At 42.3% G+C, this 12,496-nt stretch overlaps 1 protein-coding gene across 10 annotated transcripts in view; it reads right to left on the bottom strand.

Moving 5' to 3' along the window:
* PPFIBP1 (PPFIA binding protein 1) overlaps positions 1-12,496 on the bottom strand; it is a 208,770-nt gene that overhangs the window by 56,498 nt on the left and 139,776 nt on the right. For 9 of the 10 annotated variants that reach the window (XM_066368859.1, XM_066368863.1, XM_066368862.1 and 6 more), the window contains one exon: positions 5,073-5,278. The exons of the other annotated variant lie outside the window; for it this stretch is intronic. In XM_066368859.1, coding sequence (XP_066224956.1) covers positions 5,073-5,278 — 206 coding nt within the window. The remainder of the gene's footprint in view (positions 1-5,072; positions 5,279-12,496) is intronic. 10 annotated transcript variants of the gene reach the window in all.

The raw sequence follows: 12,496 nt of genomic DNA, 5'->3' as shown, positions 1-12,496 counted from the left end.
TAAGGTGGGCGCCTGGGCAGCCACCCAATGTGGAAATCACAAATTTACATTCCTCACTCTTTCATCTGTGCAACAGCATATTCTAAGCACAAATAGTAATGTTCATTCCGTCCACAGGTGAAAAAAATTTGACAGAACTATACTTGTAATATTTATTTATCCACTTCATAAAACTCATTATATCTTTGATGAAATACTACGTTTTAATTCCCTCGATTTGTTACTTCAGTAAACAAACATAAAACGTAAAGAGAAAAAGTGCCAAACAACCAGGGAGTAACAAGCTGTCATTTGTTTCAGCTTTGTGTTATGCCCAGAACTTCCCTGACACGTTATGAGTGCGCTGGTGTACCTGAACCAACAGGAAGCTAGAACACAATGAACCAACAGAAATGTAGATTTCAAGGGCTATCTTTATCACTCATTTTGGAAATTATGGAAGTATTAAATACATGAAATAATAAACAATCTTTCAGTATATCACTTTTTTATACTTAAAACTGTCTTTAGGGCAGAGAACCGGTTCTTAAATTATTTGAATCCCACCACTGGTGACAAGTGCTTTCATCTGCCAGTCTCATTAGACACATCTTGAGAGAGCTTCCCTTGGATAATTTGGGTATCTACTGCCCAAATATCAACTCTCAAGACACAGTGGCTGTCCTGTTACACAGCTAACACGTGCACACACAGCTCTTCCTCACTGGTGCATCCTTGGTCTGTGCACAGGGTGAGTTAGGCAGATTTCTTTCAGTGTTTCCTGAAAGATTCTTTTAGACACCCTGAACAGGGAAGATGAGCTCTAACTGCTTCTCGCCTAATTCCATGCTTATCACCATGCTCCCCAAAGCTTCTGCACTGGGGCAAAGGGGCCATGTTGACATTACATTGTCCTGGCCACAGGCACACTCCAAAGGCCCTTGAGTCACAGAGGGATAGAGAACAGAAGGTCCCTAGAAGTTAAAGCTCAACTTCTATTGGGGTTGTGTACTGTGTTCATTCATTTATTCAATATTTACCAACAGGAGGCAGCTCTAGCAAAAGAATCTCTCCTCTACTTTCGGAAGGGTGACATGAAATTAAGAAAAACAAAACATAACGCTGCTCCTATTTTTCTTGCCGCTTCTTCTTTCTTAACTCACTTTCATAAAAGAATAGAGACGTCTCTTTCTATCTTAGACCAACAAACACCGGCATCCTGGGATTTCACTGAAAGTGCCTCTCTCACCATCACTGGCCCCTTGCCACTGAGAATCCTGCTGACTCAGTCCAGTTGCTTTCCTGTGTCTGTGGACACTTTTCACAGACGTTTACCAAAAGCCTAAGGGGACAGAGCTGTAACTTTAGCCAGGATGTCTCAGTGAGATGCTGCGTAACTCCGTTAACTGTGACCACTTATGGGATTCAATCCTGAGATGCACACCTTGTTTGCCGAGGCTTGAGGAAACATTCACATGTGCTTGAGAAGCACACGTGCGCGGAGAAGCCGCTCAGAAAGCAGTGGGGATGGCCGGCAGGACCGGGAGGGACTGTGTGGCTGAGAGTCAGGGGCGCGGCAGAGTGGCTGAGCAGCCAGGGGCCCTGGAGAGAACATGCCCCGTGTCTGAATTCTTTTTGAATATTTTTACTTTTACAAAAACTTTTTAAAAAAGATACACTACAAATAAAACTTTTTTTTTTTTTGTATTTTTCTGAAGCTGGAAACGGGAGAGACAGTCAGACAGACTCCACATGCGCCTGACCAGGATCCACCCAGCACGCCCACCAGGGGCGATGCTCTGCCCACCAGGGGCGATGCTCTGCCCCTCCGGGGCATCGCTCTGTCGCAACCAGAGCCACTCTAGCGCCTGGGGCAGAGGCCAAGGAGCCATCCCCAGTGCTCGGGCCATCTTTGCTCCAATGGAGCCTCGGCTGCGGGAAGGGGAAGAGAGAGACAGAGAGGAAGGAGAGGGGGAGGGGTGGAGAAGCAGATGGACGCTTCTCCTGTGTGCCCTGTCCGGGAATCAAACCCGGGACTTCTGCACGCCAGGCCGACGCTCTACCACTGAGCCAACCGGCCAGGGCCTAAAACTTATTTTTTAACATGGATATAAAATAGAAATTTTTGTGGTGACTGATCAGGTCAGAAGCCAGTCGAGAACACTTCATTTCCCCCATTTTGTACTCTATTCAGCTCACGGGTTAGCATGCCTGTTTTGGTGTTATTACTATCAGCATTTTCACTCACTCTGTTGGAAACTATTTTTGTAATATCTGCAGATTTTGAGATTGCCTCAGAATTAAAATTGCCAAATAATCAGACACTTCAGGATTGGGTTTGATCAGTTCATGAACCTTTCAGCTTCTTCTGTTGAAAAAAGCATTACAGTCACTCATCAACTTAGACCTAAAGTAAGCAAAAACCACTTGCTTGGCTCAAGCAAACATTTTTCTATCTGCCCTCTTAGATTGGGAGTTTGCTAAAGCATTGTTAATATATGCGTTAAACTTCTGAGTCTTAAAAAGTACTTACTCATTTCTACAAGGCTACAGCCATGGTCACCCTATTAAAACAAATTTATTCTTGTAGATTTAACATTCCTTCACTGTAACAGGTAACTAGTGTTACCATTTTCTTTTTTTCTTATCCAACTTCTGATTATATGAAACCATTCAATGGGCAGCAGACATCAGTAGTGAAGGAGTAACCTGCATCCTACAGAAACCAGGGGATCTCCTGGCCCAGGCAAAATAGTAATTAGAACGACAAAAGCTCAGTTGCACTAATGAGAACATTAGTATTAGTCTTAAGTAATGGACTCTCAAGTTGGCTATTATTAAACATAAATAAAATCTTAACTATGTAATTAGAAGCATTAATAAATTTTTCCAAAATATTGTGGAAGCTTCTTCCCAGTCTGAAAAATGCCTGTACTCTTGTATTATTAAACATAAATAAAATCTTAACTATGTAATTAGAAGCATTAATAAATTTTTCCAAAATATTGTGGAAGCTTCTTCCCAGTCTGAAAAATGCCTGTACTCCTTTGTTTAAAAAAAAAAAAAGTGAGCTGTGAATGAGTGATTTGTAACCTAACTCCAGGGCAAAATTCTTGGTATTTACATTCCAGTTGTAGAGACAGAAAATAAATAATATAAACAAGACAAATCCATAGTACATAAGAAAGTGGTAAGTGCTAAGAAAAAAAATAAAACAGGAAGATGTAATAAAAAGAATGAACATGTAAAATTTTAGAACAGAGTGGCCAGGGAAGGCCTCACTGAGAGCATAGCTCTTAAGTAAATATCAAAAAAACTATGAGAAAACTAAGCAGAACAGATACCTGGGGAAAGTGCTTTCCAGGCAGAGTGAACAGCCAGTGCAAAGGCCCTGAGGCCAGTTTCCCCCGCATGTTTAAGAACCAGTGAGAATCTTTGAGAATCAGTGAGGAAACCAATGTGGCTTCAATAAAGTGAAAGAGGGGAAGTATAATGAAACATGAGGTCAAAGATAATGAGGAGCAACTCCTACAAGGCCTTACAATCCAGAGTTAGCATTTGGCTTTTATTGTGAGTGAGATGTGACTATCGTTGGGAAGTTTCTGAAAAAGGAGTGCAGGATATGGTCTAAATTATATTCAGATATCATCATCATCTTTTTCACCCTTTTTCAAAAGGGCTTTAACAAAACAGAATGAGCACATGTTAATGGAAATGTTTTTGGACACAAAATTTTGTTTTGGACAACACTTGCTTTTGGGGATACAAATTAAAAATTCACCCACAGGTCCCCTTAAGCTGTGGCAGCCTCTGGATGTGAGCTAGGAACAGGTTCTTCTACCAGTAGTAAATTCCTTTCCCATTACATGATGAATGACCAGAAAAATATAGACTAAAGAAGAAGTGAAACAGGATGCTGAAATAGCCTATGGAATATACCAGAAAAATGTCTAATTTTAGAGCACGGAGCAATTCCCCAAAGAAAACAGCAAACCTGAATACTTCAATCTCTAGAAAATAAACTTGCAGAGCAAATATAAAGTATATTAACAAGGTATCATGTATTACAAAACATTAGTAAACTATCTCTAACTGTCAAGTTCATGTAGCTGAACCACCACTAAAAAACAATCAGAAATGGGAGGAATGTTGGCTGGGAACACAAGAACACTCAGCGTGGGACTGGCTGGGAACACCAGCATTTGTGTCACTCCACGTGAATTTGTTTTAGTTGCAGGATGTAGTATTAAGGCTCCCAAAGTAAACAGCTTCAATTTCTACCACAGATCCAAAAATAGACCTTAATTCTTTCATATAATGTTCATTAGCTTTTATATAAACACAGTTTACTCATAAGCTTATTAATGTAATGAAAATTGAGTATCCTCCAAGTACTTACAAAATAAAACCTCTCCTATCTTTTCCTTTGAATATGTGTTTATGATATTCTTTAGATTTTATGTGTTTGAAACATATTAAAACCATGGTATTTACCATTGTGTAAAGGGCAGATCTGCCATGACATCAGCTTGAGAAGGATGTCTAGAAAAAGACCTCACTATTCAATGAATACAAATACCATTTAAAGACCAACCATACTACTTAACTTGCACACTGGAAATTGAAATGATTGCCACAAACCACTAGATGGCACTTCATATCAAATACAGTGCACTGCTACAAACCTCTTGCTTTCTGAATGTCTATTCACGGTACTGCCTATTTAGAATTGCCATTGGGTCCTTTTACAATAAGACAGCCAATAGTACTGAGAGAGCATCTATTATATGCAAGGTTCTTTCTTGTAAAGGGCTATTTGTTCAAAACCATATTAACTCATTCAGTCACAATCTAAAAGCTAGTCCACTTTTATAAGAATAATCAGGTGCCTTTCCAGCCCTCAGGAAATGTATAGGGATAGCACTTTTATAAAAGTAATCATTAGAATCCAAAGGGTATTAGAATCTCATAAGGGCAAACTTGTTGCCCTATACATTTTTCTTCCTTGTTCTAACTGGCTATCTTATGCTCTAAATTTTGGAATAAGCAACAAAAGATTCACAGCATGGAATTTGTAACATGAAGAAATCTACCATGTGACTCTGAAGCCATTCAATGAGTGTTTCTGCTGTTGAATCTGGAATCTGACACCTCAGGCCGTCCTTCTCGTCTGTGTCCATCATCTCTAACAGTCCACGTAGGTCTTCCACAAGGTGCAGGGCTCGTAAGCTTCCCATGAACGGGGAGGTGGGAGACTGGCAATCAAAAATCCCATTGGAATATTCCAGGGCCTTAGAACCTAGGTTTAAAAATCACAGAGAAAGCAACAGGATTTATATGAGATAATACACCATAGCTGAAGGTGGCAAGCAAGTCCAGTCACAGTGAGGAACAACCACCACAAGAAACAGGGAAAGATAATCTGATCATGTAAATCTCTCCAAGGTATAGTTATCTGGTGCAAAAAATAAAATCCATATAACGGGTGATAAATATCAATGGTCAAATAAATACCTAACAGGCAGGCTGACAGCTATGTGGTTTAAGAAGAGTAATGTGGGCTTTGATGTAAGATGTGCTGACTTCACAGGCACAAGGGGTAAGACAGTAGTAGCTCTGGGCAGCTGGCTCAGTGGTAGAGAGTTGGCCCAGAATGTGGAAGTCCCAGGTTCGATTCCCGGTCAGGGCACACAAGAGAAGTGACCACCTGCTTTTCCACCACTTCCCCTTCCCTTTCTCTCTCTCTCTCTATCTCTGTCTTCCCTCCTGCAGCATGGCTTGGTTGAACAAGTTGACCCGGGCACTGAGGATGGCTCCATGGCCTCACTTCAGGCACTAAAATAGCTTGGTTGCTGAGCAACAGAGCAATGCCCCAGATGGGCAGAGCACTGCTCCCTAGTGGGCTTGCTGGGTGGAATCCAGTCAGGGTATATGTGGGAATCTGTCTCTCTGCCTCTCTGCCTCTCACTTAATAAAAAATAATAATGAAAAAAAAGGCAGCATATCAGTTTGGGTGGAGCCATGCATTACAAAAAACACAAATTCTAGGAACCATAAAGTCTTTAACTTTCCTATAAATAAGTTACACACTGAGGTAGAAATTGCATAGCATAATTTCAAAGGTAAGAGGGCCAGCTCCTAAGTAAATAGCCAGAATTTAATCTCTGATGAAGCTCACTGAATTACATGTGTACATTTGTACACAGACATGTGAACAAGTGTGTATAAACATTTCACCCATGATTTTACTTTCAGCCTAGCATCAAATGGTCTTGCTAAAGTCAGCTTTAAAAAAGTTTTATAGCCTGACAAGGCAGTGGCTCAGTGGGCGAGCATCGGTCTGGGACACAGAGGACCCAGGTTCGAAACCCCGAAGTTGCCAGCTTGAGCGTGGGATAATATACATGACCCTCTGGTCACCGGCTTGAGCGTGGGCTCATCCCACTTGAGCATGGGGTGCTGGCTTGAGCATGGGATCATAGACGAGACCCCATGGTCACTGGCTTGAGCCCAAAGGTCACTAGCTTGAAGTCCAAGGTCGCTGGCTTGAGCCCAAGGTTGCTGGCTTGAGCAAGGGGTCACTTGCTCGGCTGGAGTTCTCCCAATCAAGGCACATATGAGAAAGCAATCAATGAACAACTAAGGAGCCACAACAAAGAACTGATGCTTCTCATCTCTCCCTTCCTGTCTGTCCCTCTCTGTCCCCGACACACAAAAAATTTTAAAAATAGTTTTAAAGCCAATTTTGTTTTCTATTACTTATAAGAGAAAACACTCCACTACCTAAATCCACAAAGCTGACCCACAGCCCATTCTGAAAGCTGTATATACCTCTTCATATCTGATTTTTATTTTCTACTCTGTTAAGTACACACACTATCAAATATACCATATTTTTCATTCCATAAGATGCACCTGACCGTAAGACACACTTAGGGTTTTAAGGAGGAAAATAAGAAAAAAAATATCCTGAACCAAATGGTGTGTTAAAATATTTAATAAAATACTGGTTTTTTACACCATAAGACACATGGGTATTTTCCCCTCCACTTTTTTTTTTTGGAAGGGGTGCATCTTATGGAGCAGAAAATAAGGTAAATACTAACTTTAACCTTAAATATCAATAATTATGAAAGTCATACAATTGAATGAGACCTGCAAACCAACATGTTAGTTGTCCCTCCAGTTGGCCACCTGGCAGGATCAATTCTAACAACCAGGAGAGAGTCTGCTAGTCCATTCCACCGACGCTCCTAATACCAGCTCAAATGATGAGGACCCAAATCTGCCAAACCAGAATAATGGTTACCACTGACCTGCTAGGCACAGTGCTAAATGCTTCACACAATCCTCTCTATCAATTCCCTCGAGAACCCAGTAAAATTGAGATGAGCACTCAGAAAAATACACACCGAGGACAGTATGTGAAGGGAGGCAAGGGGAGGAACAGAGGAGCACTCAAAAGCAGACAGGCTCTAATGACTAATGACCTATTCTAGTAGTTTTAACTGTTGAGATCACCTGATATTATTAAAAATTCATGAGTCGCTGATAACCCTCTATTCTGTTAAGTCTCTGTCATGAAAAAAAAGAGGGGCTAGAGGAGAGATGTGTATTTAGAAAAATCCCCAAATGTTTATAGTCATATTTCCTCCTCTTCCTCTTATCTCAAATGTTAATTTGAAAACAAACCCAATTTTTTGCCACAGAGTTAGAGACTGACTTAGTCTCAGGTGTGCTGAGGAGTCTTGGATTTCTTAAATAACTGTACTGTTGGCTCTAAAGCCCTGTTAGAGCGAGGGAACAAATACACTGATTTAGTGGAATATATAAAATGTAAATCCTGCAACTATTGTTCCAGAAATAGCCCTTCCTGCAACTAGAGTTTCCCCACGAGTATAAGGTTATGACCTCTGGTAAAAGCCTAGAATTGGTCCTTGTTATATTTTTTTGAAGCTGTGATAGTAAATCTAGTCTCTAACCCAAGTAATAGTCCTTCAACTATTAAAAGCATATATCACACCTTGAGCAACAACATACTTTCTAGGTTAAACATAACCAACCCATTACCAAATGTGGCTGTTAAATGCTTCACCTTCATGCTAACTTCCTATAGATAAGTTTTAGTGTGCCAATAACCCTTTGAAAATGATATTCTAATAATCAAATACAGGACTCTATGGTATGGTCTAATCTACAAAGCAGGTCATATAACAAGTATAACAAAGGAGGTTAAACCATGATATACCACATTGCCTAAGAGGAGCACCTTCTGGACTGACCAGTTAGTGGTACAGTAGATAGAGCATTGACCTGGGACGCTGAGGACCTACGTTCAAAACCCCGAGGTCACCAGCTTGAGATTGGCTTATCTGGTTTAAGTGTGGGCGCATCAGCTTGAGCAAAGGGTCACCAGCTTGAGTGTGGGATCATAGACATGACCCCATGATCACTGGCTTGAGCCCAAAGGTTGCTGGCTTGAAGACTAAGGTTGTGGCCTGAGCAAGGGGTTAGTGGCTCAGCTGGTACGAGGTGGTCAAGGCATGTATGAGAAGCAATCAGTGAACAACTAAGGTGACGCAGTTCTGAGTTGATGCTCCTCATCTCTCTCCCTTCCTGTCTCCCTCTTGCAAAAACAAAGCAAAACAAAACAAAAAAGAACCATCTGAAGAAGAAGACACTTTGGATTTCTACAAACCACCAAAAAAGAGTAGGGTCAAATTTATGACCAGAAAAGATAAGCAGCTGGGGACAGGACAACTCGAATCCAGCAGCAATAGAGGCCAACTGCATCCTGCCCTAACCATCATGTATGCACATGACAATCTCGTGCAACCACCCATTCAACCCTCTCCTCGTTGTAATGGGTTCCTAAATACATAAAAGTACTTGTCTTGAGACAAAATACAAAATGTGATAGGAGACCTTGGGTAGCCACAACTGCTAAGAGACTATAATGGGAGTGAAAGGATTCACCTACTAGTCAGACCCCTCAGTCATGATGAGAGGTGATGGTCTACTGCTTTTACTCAGCTTCCATAACAAAGAATTGCTGAAGATTCTTAACAAGGAAGTAATATAGTAAGATCCATGTTTAGAAAGGGGATTCTGGTGGTCTAGAGAAAGATGGACTACAGTAGGAAAGCAAGTGTTAGGAGCGTCAGTGAGAAGGTTAAAGGGAGACAAGGGAAGCACAGACAGGACATATTTTAGAGAGAAAAAAAGAGGAAATGGTAACATTTGGTATGAGGTAGAATTGATACAACTCAGTTATAATCCTGGGACCATGATGGATAAAAGTATCCAGAATGACTTTAATATCTGTTTAGGAAACTGTGGATGAAGGGCTAGGAAATTAGCCAAACTCTACAGGAGAGGTTTCTGAGAAAAGATAATTAGCTCCATGTTTTAAATAATGACACCAATGTGTCTACAGCAGGGGTCCCCAAACTTTTTACACAGGGGGCCAGTTCACTGTCCCTCAGACCATCGGAGGGCTGCCACATACAGTGCTCCTCTCACTGACCACCAATGAAAGAGGTGCCCCTTCCGGAAGTCTGGCAGGGGGCCGGATAAATGGCTCCAGGGGGCCGCATGCGGCCCGTGGGGCCGTAGTTTGGGGACACCTGGTCTATAGGATATTTCAGGGGGAATACCTTATTGGCAGTTAGAGATAGGGATACGAAGCTTAGCAAAGGATTTGGGAAAGTAAGTAGATGTGAGTCGCTGATGGAAAAGTGAATGGTGAATTCAAGGGAACGTACCAGAACACTCATGGATACTGGGTAGAGCAGTATCCTTCAAAGCATGGTCCACAGAATCACCTGAGAAGTGCATTCTTTACCCTTAATCAGAAGACTAAGATACTATTGGAATTTCTGACATTTTAAAATAAACTTTAAGAATAACCATGGAGCCCTGACTGGATAATTCAGTTGGTTAGAGCATTGATTGTCCTGAAGCACAGAGGCTGCCAGTTCAATTCCTGGTCAGGGCACGTATAGGAAGAGATGGATGTTCCTGCCTCTGTCTCTGTCTGTCTGTCTGTCTCTCTCTCATCCCCTTACTCTCTTGCTAAAGTCAATTAAAAGAATAAAAAGAAAACAAAAACAAAGAATAATCCTGGAAAGGGGTTCTGGTCAAAATGGCAGAATACGTGGACACTGGACTCGCCTCTCACATGTGGTGACTAAGAATCTGAAAGAATACCTCAGCTGCAGAGGTCTCCCCTAAATTAAACAAAAATCCTCTCCATAACCATAATACTAAAACAGACACAAACATTTTACCCTAATCCTAACTCTAAACTGCAATTCTAATCTCAAACAGAACCCTATCTTCAAACCTAAGCCTAACCTTCATCCTAACATTAACACAACCGAAACCCAAAATTGAATGCTAACCCTAAACCTAATACTGAACTCAACACTAACATTAAAACTAACCCTTACCTTAACTCTAAACCTAACCTCATACCTAACCCAACTCTTAAACCTAACTCAAACCTTAAACATAATACTAACCCAGGAGGAGTTCGAGCCAACATGGTGGGTAGGTGGACAATGCACTCACCTACTCCCATGACCACATAAAATTTACAACCAAATTATAGATCAACCTGAATAACCACCTGAAAACTAATTGAACAGAAGTCCCATCACGAGGGATCTAAAGAAGCCACACTGGGACTGACTGGAGGGGCAAAGATGTGAAACAGGCTGGCCCACAGCTACCTATGGCAGTTGAGAATCCCCGGAGATATGTCAGTCACAGAGGTCCCGCTCTAAGGAGAGAGAGATCTCAGCTCCACACCAGGCTTCCCAGCATGAAACACCAGTGCTAGAAAGAGGAGCCCACGTAACAACTGGCTCTGAAAATCAGCAGGAATCCATCCATGTGGGTGAGACTGAAGGCTGCCAGTAAACTAGGCATTTTTCTTCAAGGACCCACACACAAGTTCTTGCTCATAGGCACTCACCTAAGGCTCCAGTGAAAAGACACCAGCTCAGGGGCACTAGAGATATACAGGGAGAAACTGAGCTCTGTGGCTTTAAGAAGAGGGCTGCATGGACTGCTGCCACTGACCCTGTGTTGAGCCTTCCTCCCACACAGCCAAATCTGAATCTGCATTAGCCTGGTGAAATCCACTTGCAACCCCCTGAAAACTCCCTAAGGCCCTGCCCCCATCCAACTTGCAGATGGCCCGAGGCTATTTCAATTGCAGCCAGTCTGAGCCCACTCACATTTCAGTTGTTCTTTAAAGACCTTCCAGGAATTTTGGTCAAGCTCTGAGGGGTGATACAGACATACAAGAAGAAACTGAATTGTGCGGCTTTAAGGAAAGGGCTAAAGGACAGCTACCATTGTCCCTGTGTTAACCCCTCCCACCCCTCCAGGTGACCAAATCTGAATCTGAATCAGCCTGGTGAATTCTACCAGCTCTATCCTGACAATTTCCTTAGACCTGGTCCTATCACAAGGGTCCACAGGCCTGGGGAAAGTGGTGGCTACCCCCAGCATACCCTGAGACTTTTGCTGAGTCTCCTCATGCTCAGCACTGGTGTCAAATCTATACCTGTATTATCCTGGAGAATACCATTCACTCCAACCTGGTGACTCCCTGAGACCCTACCAAACTGAAATTATATATTGCCCAAGGTACTTTCAGTAGCTGAGCTTTAAAGGTACCTAGCAGGCTGCAGAAGGCAGCAGCAGGTCCCAGGGTGTCTTGGGCCTTTTGTTGACCTGCCCCAGACCTGATACTGGTGGCTGCCACCTGTGGCCTCTCCCATGTGCATTCAGCAGAGGTAGCTACTAACTGTGATCATTTTATATTTCTTAATAGGTAGCCCTGGGCCAGTTACAGGCAATGTCTAACACTGACCTACACTGGAGATGCTTCCAAGAAGCCTTAGAACCAACACACCTGATGGCTAGCTTGTGACCACAATAGAGCATCACCAGATTTGTTGCACAAGAGGCACAGCCAAAGAGTAGCCTCAGCAGGCACCAGACCCTGTTGGGGCAAATCTTCCTCCATCAGGTCAATCCTGCACACCAGCTTGTACACTGTGGTCAGGGCCAATCCTCACACTTGGGAGTCAACTGTACCCACTGAAGGCCCAAGAGCAATCAAGTCTTGACTACAACAAGAAGACACTCACAACCCACACAGAGGACACATCTGGAGTACCTGGCTCAGGTGATCAAAGAGACTACATGACTGGGCTGCACAGGACACCTGCTACATAAGGCCGTGGTGCCAAGGCTGGGAGATGAAGCAGATCTACATAATACATAGAAACAAACACAGAGATGCAGCCAAAACAAGGAGAGAAAGAAAAATGTCACTAATAAAATAACATGAGAAATCACCAGAAAAAGAACTAAATGAAATGGAGGTAAGGCATCTACCAGATACAGTTTAAAACTGGTTATCGGATGTTCAAGAAACTTAATGAGAATTGAAAGAGATAGCAGGTATGAAAAAGGACATAAAAACCATTTTTAAAAATTA

Source organism: Saccopteryx leptura, chromosome 2 (genome assembly GCF_036850995.1).
Source record: "Saccopteryx leptura isolate mSacLep1 chromosome 2, mSacLep1_pri_phased_curated, whole genome shotgun sequence".
Lineage (NCBI taxonomy): Eukaryota > Metazoa > Chordata > Mammalia > Chiroptera > Emballonuridae > Saccopteryx > Saccopteryx leptura.
This window is presented reverse-complemented; position numbering and strand designations above follow the sequence as displayed.